The sequence below is a fragment of the Anastrepha ludens genome, chromosome 2, assembly GCF_028408465.1.
Source record: "Anastrepha ludens isolate Willacy chromosome 2, idAnaLude1.1, whole genome shotgun sequence".
Lineage (NCBI taxonomy): Eukaryota > Metazoa > Arthropoda > Insecta > Diptera > Tephritidae > Anastrepha > Anastrepha ludens.
The window spans coordinates 103,071,312-103,085,988 of record NC_071498.1 but is presented as its reverse complement, the minus strand read 5'-3'; the positions used below and the strand labels follow the sequence as shown (position 1 = coordinate 103,085,988).

The 14,677-nt window shown below is 37.0% G+C and overlaps 1 protein-coding gene across 1 annotated transcript in view; it reads right to left on the bottom strand.

The window, feature by feature from the left end:
• Positions 1-11,016: 11,016 nt before the first annotated feature.
• Positions 11,017-14,677, bottom strand: part of LOC128871674 (uncharacterized) — a 39,325-nt gene continuing 35,664 nt past the window's right edge. Inside the window, exon 19 of the mRNA XM_054113620.1 lies at positions 11,017-11,351. Within this exon, the coding sequence (XP_053969595.1) occupies positions 11,248-11,351 (104 nt within the window). The 3' untranslated portion in view covers positions 11,017-11,247. The remainder of the gene's footprint in view (positions 11,352-14,677) is intronic.

Below are 14,677 nucleotides of genomic sequence, written 5' to 3'. Positions count from 1 at the left end.
GGTTGCTGTTAATATTCTGAGCCTAGTATTAAAAAACGCATAGAAAAAACGAAAAATATGTAGTCACGTAAATTCGTCACCTATCTCAATGGCAATGGCAAACCTCCGAGTGTATTTCTGCCATGAAAAAGCTCCTCATAAAAAATATCTACCTTTCGAAGTCGGCTTGAAATTGGAGGACCTTCCATTTGTGGAACAACATCGAGACGCAACGCCACAAATAGGAGGGGGAGCTCGGCCAAACACCCAGAAAGGGTGCACGTACCAATTATGTTATGTATCTCAACTTTTTAGATGCCTTTTAAAACACTTAGATAAATTAATCACCTTATGCGGGATCCAACGAGAGCAAATATTTTTCACTGGAACTATTATGTATGCTTATTACTCCTCTACTAAACGTTTATTTACGCTAATGGAACTGTGTAATACCTGATATTGTTTCAATACCAAGGATGATAGATTTACAAGGTTTGGCCAATAACTATGATAAAAAACAAAATTGTGGAGCAACTTCGGCAGCTACGTCACCCTCGGGGGCCGATTTCTGTCCGTGTTGGTGTGTATGTACGAAAAAATTAACACAATGTCACTTCGTTGCCGTAAGTAAAATTATCGTGCAGAATTCGGCTGGCGATAAAATTATGTTAGTGACATATGAAAAAAATAAGCACATCCTTTGTTCATGTCGCTTCGTTGCTATCTGAACAACGACTGATGTGTAAAATGATCGTACGGAATTCGGCTGGTGAATCATCCTCGTGATGAGGCAGCCGAAGTTCCTTCACAAAATTGTTTTTCACCATAGTTATTGGCCAAACCTTGTAAATCTTCCGCCCTTGTGCCACACCTGTAAACATCTTTTCACCATGTCTCAATGCCACTATGCATCATGACGCTCTTGAAGTTTAAAATAACGGTAACAATTCTAATCTGTCAGATGAAAATATATTCTGAGCAAGATTACAGTTGATAAATATTCTGAATAAGATTATATTCGGAGTGATAAATATGTGTGACCATCATATCGGGATCCACACTCAAATTCACACGAAAACTGATGTACATATATGCATTAATTTAATATCTATCACATTAATTGCAGGTTTTGTAATTGCTCTTTATAAGTTAGTAAAAAGCCTGATCGATAAATACTGAAATAAATTGAGCCACAATCGAGAAGCATGTGAAAAATATCAATCAGATGTTTGTTAGAAATTTTTTGCTCATTTCTGTTAACTGGCAGTATTTACAGCTCATTTCCATCTTAATTAATAAAATAGATTCAAAAATTCAAGTCCCAAAAACATTTTAAATTAATGTTTATCTTCCTTTCAGCTACACCCATTACAGTAAACTTAGAAAAAGTATACCAAGTTGGAAACATGAATCTCAACTTGAGACTTCCAAGTCCATGTGAGCAAGTTAAATGTAATTTTACTCAACAATAGGGGTACCATTTTCCATCATTTCCGTTGGACCTATTACTAAACCCTTATAAGGAAAACAATTCAACTTTCCCTTTCCTTAACTGTGCACAATTAGAACTAGATAGATTTGCATTAATTATTTTCATTTTACAGATTTTGTTAATCCATAAATCTAGCATGGGCTCCTTGTATATGGCATATACATATGTACTCTTCATTCAGTCCGAAATGTAGTTTTCGGTGAGGTATGAAGTTTCGGAGTCTATAGGAAACGTACACAAGAACACCCAGATTGTCCATATACAGGATGGCTCATTGTATATTTTTTTTAATGGCGACTTTGAGGAACTGCATTGGCAGGAAACAAATGTTCTTCAACGATTTGTGTCTGATTTGGTTCCAGTTGGCGATGGAAGGAGTCTCTTGGAAGATTGTGCCCATCCAAGTTTAACATGGGCGACCTCTGCGTCGACTTCCTTCCGGATTCCATTGAAAAGAGTAGTATTTTTTATTTAATCATATATTATTTTGACAATGATAGTTCTTTGCCGCTGAAGATCTTGACAGAAAGTCAAATCATATCTCTACGGAGCGAAATGAATCACTTTACGCTTGAACAACGTAGGGAAATATTTCAAACTTATTTCCAAAGTCAATGCTGAGTGGTCCCAAACAGTGGGCGAAAAGCCAATGCATCCTCAGAGAATGACAGTTTGGTGCGGATGTTCGGTCGGTTACATCATTGGCAAATTTTTTTTTTTATAAGCACACCGCGGCATTATAAATGATTTAGAAGACATGGTATTAGACGATTTTCCGTTTCCGCGGGACGGTGCGCCATGCTACACAAATCATCCCACAATCGATCTTTTATACGCCTATTTCGGTAATTGTGTAATCAGCCGTCTCGAAGATGTCTCTTGGTCAGCTTGGAGCTGCATTTGGACACCGTTAGTATCTGTTTTTGTGTAGTACTGTGAAAGATAGGTGATATGCGAACACTCTATTAACGATTTGGGCCCTTGAGGTAAATATCGAGCAAACCTTTCATGCGGTAGAGATAGAGGCTTAATAAGACGCGCTACTACGAAACCAGCCAAGCTAGCCACATGAATGAAATAGTATTCCAAAAATAACTGTGCATATCCTTCAGCAAATACTGGCAATTTCTATCTAAGTGCACATTAATATGATAAACGTGGTGATGCACGAAGTGGTAGTTGGTTTTTGCTTGCATTCCAAAATGAGGGAAATCGGTCGACAACCACGTCTACCTCCTATATTAAGCCCATTTAAAAAAAAAAAACTCATATTTTGGTTATAAATAAAGAAAAATTACCCAAAAAAGAAACACCCCACAATAAAAATATTATAAATGCGCGGTACCACGCCCTCTTTTCTGAAATGCATGTATCTCAATAACGACTTAATAAAACTCGCTTGAATTTACTATGGATGCTACTCCCCATCACATTTAGATCCAACTTAACTACTGAAATCGGATAAAACCTTCACCACTTTTTATATTTTAAGACTAAATTTTCGTCCATCCGCCTGATGTTACACGCGCTATGATTCTTATTGACTGTCAGCTGGTTTTATTTCCAAAGTTTACGGCTAGTTCAGATTAAATTTTACTAAAATATGCGCGGGTCTATAAAGTTCGTTCGGGCCGAATTTAGCATTTCTCTTCTTGTAACACTTCTTTTTTCTTTTGTTTATATGAACAACTTTTTTTAGTGAGCAAATCGTGCCTGAATTAGTTCAAATAATCAAGACGTTGCTGTACACAAATACAAACACCGCTAGGCATTTACGCCGTTTGGTTAACTACTATGCACATCTGGTTAATATATTACATAAATATCTTTATTCTCTACCTGCCAACTGTTAAAAAGGCCATTTTAGCAAGAAACTCGAGTAGCAAACGAAAGCAGAAATTAACCGCAGTCAATGCATGCAAACTCAATTAAAAAGTAATTCAATAAGTGATTTCATATACAAACGTAATAACTACGAACCAACTCCTGGTGTTCTCAGTAAAAAAATTATAATTAACATAAAATGTGTGAATAAAAGTACAAAATGAAATGTGGTCAAGAGTACTCGGTTATGTTACTTATAAATTCATACTGATAAAATATGTTCTGACTTGACTTAATAATTATTTTATCAGAATACATGCAAGACATGACATACATTTACTTACTGAGATGAGGATGAAGGCCGAACGATGGAGATGATGAAATTCAACAGGAGCAAAAGAATCTACATATATCAGCAAGCGTAGCAATGAAGTGAGAGCCAAGACACCTAAATTTTAGCCAGGCAAAGCAGAACAGCTAAGGAAAAAGTGCTGAGATAATTCCACCTCATCCTCCTGACAGATGGTGCATAAAGGGCTCACAGCAATGCCAAGTCTCATAGTGTGCATGCCTTATAGTCTGTGTCCGCTAAGGGCACCCACAAAATTCCAGAGCTGAGGCTTTGTTAATATTGGATGCAATCTCGAGTTAACGACGTTAGTACAAAGATACATATGTATGTATATAAATTTATACACCATACACTGTACACATACAGTGGCTCACAGCTTATTTCGTGTGGCTGTATGTTAAACTAAAGAATTGTAAAATTATTTTTATTTGATTTATTTAAAAAAAAATTTAATTTAAATGCATTCAAATTTTTTCTGCTTTAGTAGAATATTTACAACAAAAACAGAATACTAGGTAAATTGACGTCACAGCTTATTTCGTGTGTTCACTTTTACCGTTATCGGCGCCAGTAAACCGGTTAGCAATTATAAGAAATTTGTTTTGCATAGTATATTAGATTATATCCTTATTTAGTTTACACATTGAAAGTAGTCGGTTGTCCAGCTTAATTTAAAAATACCGTGATGGGTCGTCGTACGTCGATTGAAAGGCGCGAAATAGTGATTACGCATTACAAAAATGGAAAGTCGAAGATAAAAATTGCTCAAATTGTAAATTTAAGTACTTCCACAGTACAGTACATTATTCAACGCTTTTCTCGTGAAAAAAGAGTGGTTGACAAAGGCCGCCAAGCTCCAAACAAAATTTTTACAGAAGCTGATGAAAGGTGGATATTAAGAAAAATTAAAAAAGACCCACGAATTAGTGCGCCAGCTTTGACAAAAGAGGTTGAAAAAGTACTTGGTAAGTCATGTAATCCTGAAACAATAAGAAGAATTCTGCGCAAAGCTGATTTCCATGGTCGTACAGCTCGAAACAAACCGTTTGTTAATGAGCGTAACAGAAGATTAAGGGTGGAGTTTGCCGAAAACCATGTTAATAAAGACCAAACATTTTGGAATAACGTTATTTTCGCCGACAAAAGCAAATTCAACCTCTTTGGTTCCGATGTAAAGTCTTTCGTTTGGCGTAAGCCCAACGCGGAGCTGGACCCGAAGAATCTGCGTGGTACAGTAAAACACGGTGGGGGCCATGTAATGGTTTGGGGCTGCATGTCAACAGCTGGTGTCGGAAACTTGGTTTTTATCGACGAAATTATGGATGAAACAGTTTATTTGAATTTATTAAAAAATAATTTACTACAAAGTGCTGAAAAATTAGGCATTCGGGACAGGTTCAGGTTCTATCAGGGCAATGATCCGAAGCATAAGTCGGAATTAGTGCAACGGTGGCTTATATGGAATTGCCCTCATGTGGTAAAAACGCCAGCACAATCACCTGTTCTCATTGTAATTGAGAATTTATGGAATATTCTGGATCAAAAAATTAGAAAACATAACATAAGCAACAAACAAGATCTAAAAACAGCATTGCAAGTGGAGTGGGAGAAAATATCTCCTGAATACACTGGAAAACTTGTTAGCTCCATGCAATCCCGGTTAAAAGCTGTATTAAAACAAAAAGGCTACCTCTACAAAATATTAGATTAGTAAAAACTTAATAAATTTAAAAAAAAAATCATGTTTTTTCTAGTTTGGTTAAGCACACGAAATAAGGTGTGACGTGGATTTACTTATAATTTTGATTTTGCTGTAAATATATTACTTAAGAAGAAATAATTTAAGTTTATTTATGTATGTTTGTAACAAGAAATAATTTATCTTTGAATGTACGTTTAAGTTTTTTTTCTAAATAAAGTTTATACAAAAATATTAAACTTTTTTATTTTGATAAACGGGCACACGAAATAAGCTGTGAGCCACTGTATATATTTACATGATTATTGTTTACAAACGAAATGCCGATAAACATAAATATGCTCTATAACCTTGTATGATTTTTTTTGTTTTTTTTTTGGTGTTTTTTTTTTACAGTGGCCGTCGTCTAATGCGTCGTGTGGTGTGGCCACTAAAACGATCTCCTTCTGGGGAGACACCCTTCCCGGAACGGCTTTCTATGATATATTACTTCGGGAGGGCCCAGAACGCCATCCATAAAGGACCAATTCTATTCAGCCACTTCTGGGTCCACTCTCGCCTTCTTGTGTCTCTATATGTGCGGCTTCACTTTGTTGCACTGTGTCGAGGACAATCTTTTTTTTTCGTAATACGTTCTCGATGTATTTCATTACCACGTTCCAGCTGCCCCCACGTTCGAGCATTTTGCTGATTATGTTGCTCAGTACAAGAGCGCAAATCTGCTCCCTCAGAGCATTTGTTTCCGCGAACCATCTGTCACAACTAAAAAACGTGTGTTCAGCGTCATCGCTCGGTGCTACGCAGTATATGCACTTGGAATCGGTTACCTTGCCCACACAGTATAGGTAACTCCGGAAATATCCGTGGCCCGAGAGGAACTGAGTTAAGAAGTAGTTCACTTCTTCGAAGTTCCTTTGGACCCATTTGTCAATTGATGGAATAAGTTTCGCCGTCCATCTGAGACTCGGTTCAGTGTCCCATCGGCTTTGCCACCGCAGCATGGTTTGGCGTCTCCGTTCTGGGAAGCTAGTGATGACGTGTTTCTTCTTGGAGTCCCACGCATCCATTCGTTCCCGGACCATGAGGTCGATGGGTATCTGACCGCTGATCACGAAAATTGCAGCGCCTGAGACAGTGCGGTAGGCTGAGGCAACTCTGAGTGCCGCTGTTTTGTTGCACAGCCTCCAGTGCTTTGCGCTTGGCTTTGCAGTTTAGCACAATTCCCCGTGCATCGCTGTCGTACAGGAGAGTTGAGCTTGTGGCCGCCATAATTAGCTTTCCTTTGCTCTGTGTTGGCCCACCGATGTTTGCCATTAATCTACTTAGCATATCCGTGACCTTTGTTGCTTTGGTAGCCGCGTGCCGTATCTGGGCCCAGAAAGTAAGCCTGTAGTCAAGTTGAATACCTAAGCATTTTACTACTTTTTGGGTCACTAAGGACGTGTCGCGTATTTGCATGCTGACCTCGAGTGGCATGTGACCTCTTGTTATAAGGATGACTTCGGTTTTATGTTTGGCGAGTTCCAGGCTGTCGTCCTCAAGCCATATTTGCGTCCTTATCATGACTTGGTTCAGCCACCTTCTAGTGTCCTCAGTGTCCCGAGCTGGTATGACCGCCACTTATCGTCCGCGTATCCCACTAAATATGTATCTTCTGGCATTTCTATGCTCAATATCTCATCGTAGCTCAGAACCTTGTATGATAACAATATACACAACACCAAAACAACAGAATCACTAAGGCAAACAATAGCTTTCTACTAGTAAACAGATAACGACCGACGCATCTCAATAGTATAAGTAGCACTAAGATTTATGTAAACTAGTCAGTCTAAAGATTATGAATAAAGAGTGCACATTTCGGTGTAACCAAAAAATATTCTTTTTGCTCAAATATCACCAAATTATATTAACTCTCGAGTGCCTCCGGTGTGGCGAAGAATCTCGCTACCTTACACGTTTGTGTGCTTTCCTGTGTTCGTTGAGTTGACGCGGTGGACTTTCCAACAGCTGACTACAAGTAGTCAAGGGGATGCCAATTTTCTCAATTCGTGGGGAAAACACCTGTTAAGCTGCTATCCTTACCCAAAACCTTTTGACCGATAATACGGAATGAGCAAGTGCAAGTAAGGAGATGAAAGTAATAATGCTGACAAATAATAATAATATAATTTTTGACGCTACACCCTTTGTTGGATATTAGGCCGTGCTCCTCCGCCTATTTGTGGTGTGCGTCTTGCTGTTTTTCCACAAATGGAGAGGCTTACTGGGAGATGGTATTTTATGAGAAACTTTTTCATGGCAGAGGTTTACCATTGCTGGCCGAAGAGCAACTGCTATTAGAGAAAACTGTTTCTATCGTTTGGTTACGGGGCACGCCGAATATTAGCTTACAATAAAATTTTAGTTTCAGTAGCGGTTTTGCAAGAGTCAGTAATTTTATTATAGTAACTATTAAAACGTCATTGTCGTTACTTAATAGGCACACCTCGCACAAATATAGTATTTTGCGATTACATTGTTTTCAGCGGAATTAACCTATTGCACTTTAGAAGAACTTACCTGAATGAAATCAAGTATCACAACTCATAACAAGTTTCACACTTTAGTTCGCACTTCAACAGGTACATACGGGTATGTAGATACATAGGTATTTTGAATTCCATGTACAACAGATCCGATTTTTTTTCAATACAGCCTTTGAATTAAAAATAAATGCGGCTACTAGTGAATAAAAAATAGTTTAAAAAAACTAAAAAACACGCTTTTATTGCTAATCGAACTAAAAAGTAGAAAATAAATTTTAATGAAAAAGGGACCTATAATGAAGTAATAGCAAATCGAAGGATCAGTCATAGTCAACTACCTCAGAACAGAATTATAACAAAAATTAAGATACAAATAGAGTAATTCAAATTAGAGTTAAAAGCGTGGGATGCTTGATATAGTAAATATTACAATCATTCTATTGGCAACTACCTACATATGTGCAGAGTGTTATGAAAGTGAAGCAAAATGCATCCCACGCTTTTAACTCTAATTTGAATTACTCTATTTGTACCTTAATTTTTGCTATAATTCTGTTCTGAGGTAGTTGACTATGACTGATCCTTCGATTTGCTATTACTTCATTATAGGTCCCTTTGTCATTAAAATTTATGTTCTACTTTTTAGTTCGATTAGCAATAAAAGCGTGTTTTTTAGTTTTTTTAAACTTTTTTTTATTTTCTACTTTTTAGTTCGATTAGCAATAGAAGCGTGTTTTTTAGTTTTTTTTTAACTATTTTTTATTTTTAGTATATGTAGGTGTTTACGAGTAATATACTATTGGGCAACCGCACACTAAATACTAACCTCAATGGTGGTGTGGAAACTAAAAATTCCCAATTTTTGTTTAAAAAATACCCAATTCATGTTTCTTTCGGTGTGGCAATATTGGCAAATGTTATAAAAAATGCACATTTTTCAGCGCTCTCACGAGAAAAAGAGTTTCCCATCTAGTCATCAATGTTGTGTGTTCCGAGTCGATCAGATTTTTAGAAGCCAGTGAAAATTAAGCTCAAAGATTCCGTTACGGTCATTCATACATACAACCCGAGCTAATAAAAGTGTGTTAAAAAAATAAAATATTAATCCTGGCAATCCTAATAAGGATAATGGAAAATTTATCTCACATGTCTCACACTACACTCGTTCTTCGTGACTATTTCGCCAAAAATTCCACGCATATCGTTCCGCAACCACCGTATTCGCCTGATTTGGCTCCGTGTGACTTCTGGCTATTCCCAAAACTCAAGAGACCACTACCGGAAATGGACTATTTGGCATGTTTCGGGGATTGGAAAAATCGTTGGCATAAGTGTATTTCATCGAGAGGGCATTATTTTGAAGGGAATGAAATTGATTTACAAGAATAAATAAAGATTTTTCATTTTACAACCAAATTCACCTTACTTTTTGCCCACAGGTAAAAAAAGAAAATATTAATCCTGGCAATCCCAATAAGGATAATGGAAAACTTTTATCAAATTATTGCATTGTCATCGGTCCTTGATAGGTGGGCAAAATTTCAAGTCGATCAGATGTTTAGAAGCCAGTGAAAATTAAGCTCAAAGATTCCGTTACATACATACATGCATACATACATACATACATACATACATACATGCATACATGCATACATACATACAACCCGACCTAATAAAAGTGTGTTGAAAAAAATGTATAACATTTTTATTCAATATTTCTGTTATCACCTTCAAAATATAATTTTTCTTAAGCCACCCTTATGCCGGCGGTTGTTATAAAGCTCAATAAAGTTTTGGAAGCTGTTTGAGAAATTCGCTTTGAATCTTTCAAAAAATGTTGTCTCAAATGTTTCAAGGCAGTAATTTCGACTTCGGAAACAGATGCATTAATCTCAGACCTTTTCAGTTCTCCCGTAAATGCTTGGCGGCACTTAATAATTAGGGTATTCATAAGGCAGTCGTAAGTGTTGTACTGTTGTATGTCGTAAACAGCAAAAGATATATTATACCTATAAGTATTTACGGGTCTTGCAAGTTACCAGATAAGCAATATGAATTTTCACGCAGTTAAAAAATAGTCAATTGTTATTTCTAGTCCTCTAAACCTGTATTTTACCGTAAAAATATAAAACGATACGACACATACAACACCTCACTAGAAAATCACTTAAGTATTCCTTGTAGCTCACCCACAGCCGTCGCATTTAAGTAGGTTTACGCATACCTATTGGCTTTTGGTTGACCCCGTAGACGATACTTATTATAATGCACCAAATGATGGTGAAACTTTTTTCCAAAATAGCGGTCACCTATCGGTAACCAATAGCAAATCTTCGAGTGCATTTCTACCATAAAAAAGCTTTCCACAAAAACCATCCATTCCAGGGCATAATAAAACTGTGATCGGGTTCACTTGCATGACAACATCAAAGCGTACACCACATTCGGAGATGCTCGGCCATACAAGTACGGGTTTTCCCTCTTAAAGCAATTTCATGAGCACCAAATTGAAATATTCAAAAACATCATTGGCTTGGCTTTTTGATGATTTCAGGGGTCGGAACTTCGTAAAAGATGGTCATGAACCATATTTTTTGTTAGGTGCGCGTAAAACTATAGATTTTTATACATATGATAGTAATACTGCATACTCAGTTTTTATTTTCTCATCAATTTAATTTTTCAACGGGCTTTAAATCAAAGTACTAAATTTAAACAAAATGTTTTTAAAGACTAATACTTACTCTATAATATGAATGTAATTCAAATAATTAGAATTTCAAAACAAAAATAAATTAATAAAAACAAAACACGTCATCCGCTCCGCGTCCCAGGCGTCAAATGTACCCAAGGGATTAAGTAATAATTTAGTCTTAAAAACAATACACCCAGTTTTTACACCCTTCCCTCAAAAGAGTACTGGGAATCGAACATTTTGAAACCACCTTTAAAGGAATTATCAAAAATAGAAGTGGACAAATTATACTGTATGGGCGATGGGAGCCATTTAAAAGCGCGAATTCTTTTAAAAAGCCAAATTTGTGGAAAAAATACATCGATAAAAAAACATAAAGTTTCCCTACCTAGACTACTTAACTTAAAGTTACATATCTCCGAAAGTTTTTTCCGTAATAAATATATTAGTTTGGGGAAAAATACAAACCATTATTTTTGCGTAAAATTTTTGCGGCCGATCTTCAGCTCCTGGGCGATGTTACGACTATTAACATGCCGGTCAACTTCAAGAATTTCTGTGATTTTATCGGCATTATCGACATTCTTTAACATCAAAAATGCCCGAACGGAATCAACGAATCCAAAAATTCACGTATTAGCAATTACAGTATCGGCACCAGGAAAACCATTCACAATTTCAGCAGCTTGACTTGCATTTTCGACTTGATGATCGGAAAAACTGTAAAATATACCGAATTGTTCCTTCGTTGATTTCCATTGTTAACACCCGGTGACTCACAACTGAAAGGAATAAACCAAAGAGAGTAAACGAACTTGTTTAGTGTGAAATGTCACCTTGATAACGAGCATAAACTTTAAATTGTTTGATCGATACTTTACGAGATATCAAACCCTACAGCCACCTGCCTAGAAATAATGGATTTCTTTTTACACAAACTAAGATATAAAAGTGTCACAAAGTCATCATTATTGACTGATTTCTGACCAAAAGCCTGGAGGTTATACAATGAATTTGATCGAATAATAAAAATGTTGTGTTTTAATGACCAATTTTAGGTATTTTTTTGACAGAATTTTAGAATGACAAATGTTTTAAAAAGGGTTTACGAGGTATGTTCAAAAAGTATCGCAAATTTTGTTTTTTCTCAAAGCTGTGGCATCATTAGTGTGTTGTTTTTTGGCCAAAAAGTCGGGCACAAGAAACGATGTGTGAGCAGGGGCGTTATGGTGATGCAAGATCCAATTTTTGTTCTTCCACAAATCCGGGCGATTCTGACGCATTGCTTCGCGCGAATTGCGCATAACTTGCAGGTAATATTCTTTATTGCAATCGAAGAAAACGTTAAGCAAAACTTTTACATTCGACCGAACTTGGTGCGCTTTTTTCGATCTTGGTTCGTGCGATAGCTTCCGTTGAGATGATTGAGCTTTGGTTCCCACGTCATAACCATAAATCCACGATTCGTCAACAGTTATGACCCTCTGGAGCAAATTTGGGTTGTCGCGGACAGAGTCCAACACGTCATTAGCAATGTTCATGCGATGCTGCTTTTGGTCAAAATTGAGCAGTTTTGGTACGAATTTTGCGGCGACATGTTTCATGCCCAATTCATTGAAAAAAAATCGAATGGCACGAGCCAATCGATATGTCTAGGTCCTCAGCAACTTCTCTAACGGTGATTCGACGATTGGCCAAAACCACTTTCTACACTTTATCAATTTTTTCGTCTGTTTTGAAAGTGCTCAGACGTGCGGCACGCTTTTCGTCATTCACATCTTCTCAGCCTTCTAAGAACATTTTGTACCACCGATAAACGTTGCTTTGGTCCAAAGTAGCTTCTTCGTATGACACAGCCAACATTCGGAATGCATCCGCGCACTTAATTTCGTTTTTCACACAAAATTTGATACAGGTTCTTTGATCCATATTTTTGAATAGGTAAAATTCGAAGACAAGCCGAAACACGTGCAAGCAAAGCAGCTGTCAACAATTAACTGAACATTCAAAATAGCCGAACTCGTCGGCATGAGTGAGAGACATGACTCAAAATTCGCAATACTTTTTGAACACACCTCGTACTTCTCGATATCGGCGCCATGACTTGATCACTGTGGCATGGATTGATTTAAAATTTTGCAAATAGCTTCAAAATAATTTTGAATGTTTATTATTTACAAAGTATTTACTACTTTTCAAAAATGTATCATATTAGTACTTATAAGGGGTCTCTCAAAATATGCTGTTGATGTTGTTTTAAAATAAAACATGTAAAAATTAAGATTCTTTCAAGTTTTACTATTTTTATTCAAAATATGGCTCTTAACAATTACATGTGAAAAATGGCATCATTTAAATGTCCACCATTAGCACCTCTACAGGTAACTAAAATTCGCAAAACAGTCGCTTCATGGATGCCCAATTGTTGAAAACGTCGAGATATCGTTGTTGGAGGTTGCTCAGTTACACTTTGAGCTATAGCAGCAGTGTTCTCCACAGAGCGTCCAGTTTTAGGTCGGCCAGTCCTTTTTCTATCCTCGACAGACCAGTTTCTTCAAATTTTCTGCCCAACCTTTCAATTATCCATTCATTCGGATGATTATTTCCACCAAAAAATCACGAATTTTGCGATATGCTTTTTAAACATCGACCATTTTCTTAATAGGCTTCAATAAATTTAACGCGTTGTTCGATCGTATCTACTTGGCAAATATCGAAATATTTTCATAAATAGCGTGAATTTTAAAGTACCCTTTACATAAATTAATATATTAGTTGGCAGCCGCAATAAACTACCAACAATATGCTCACACACCCACAAATAATTTTCCTCACATGAAAGCCACAACACAACCCGAAAAACTGGTCGGAAAAAAGTACCCAAGCTATGACAGTTTTCAAATAAATTCAGAAAAATAAATTTCGAAAAATTCGGGAAAATAAGTTTAGTCAAATTCAGAAAAATAAATTTAGGAAAACTCGGAAAAATTAATTTAGAAAAATTTGAATGAAATGTGATTTCAAAAATTAAAAAAGTGGTTTTATTTAATAATGACAGTTTATGACAGTTTTCAAATAAATTCAGAAAAATTAAATTTAGAAAAATTCGGAAAAATAATTTTAGGAGAATTCGGAAATATTAATTTAGAAAAATTTAAATAGTGAACAAGAAGTTTGAATAAAGTGTGATTTCAAAAATTAAAAAAGTGGTTTTATTTAATAACTAAAAAATTAAGTCAAAAGCTCAACGAGATCAAAGATTTGGCTTGATAATGACTTATAAAGGGTTTTTCAATAAGGGCGGGTAGATGTTGAAATCGTCAATCGTGGCGTTTGCCGTGTGGCACGTAGCGCCGTCCTGCTGGAACCATATGTCGTCTAGGTCCATATGGTTCAATATGGCCCATAAGAAATTGGGCTCGCTGTTGACGGTGACCGCCTCACCAACGTCGTTTTCAAAAAAGTACGAACCAATGACGCCGCCGGCCCAAAATCCACACCAAATGGTAACTTTTTGAGGATGCATTATCACTTGGTTAACCTCGTGTGGATTGGTGTCGTCCCATATACGTCAATTTTGTTTGTTAACACAGCCATTCATCCAAAAATGCGCCTCGTCACTAAAGATGATTTTTCGCCCAAAACTGGGGTTCTCTTCCAAACGATTCGAAGCCCAGTCAGCGAACGAACGGCGTTGTCTATGGTCAACAACTTTGAGCTCCTGGGTCAGTTGGATCTTGTACGGGTGTAGGCCCAAGTCCCGACGCAAAATTCGCCAAGTTGAAGTCTGCGAATGGCCAAGTTCTTGTGCACGGCGAGGAATAGACTGCCTCGGGTTCTGCTGTACACTTTCACGGACCGCGGCAATGTTCTCTGCTGATCTTGCGTTCCTTGAACGTACGGGTGTAGGCTGATTGTTTACTGACCCAGTCGTCTCAAATTTGTCCACCAAACGTTGAAGAGTCGACTTTGAAGGGCCACCACGTCTACCGAAAAATGGGCGCAATGCGCGCAACGTTAGCGTTAATGAACACTCATTTTGATAATAAAGTTTTATCATTTGAACGTGCTGTTCAATCGTGTAACTTGCCATGATGATTTGGCATAA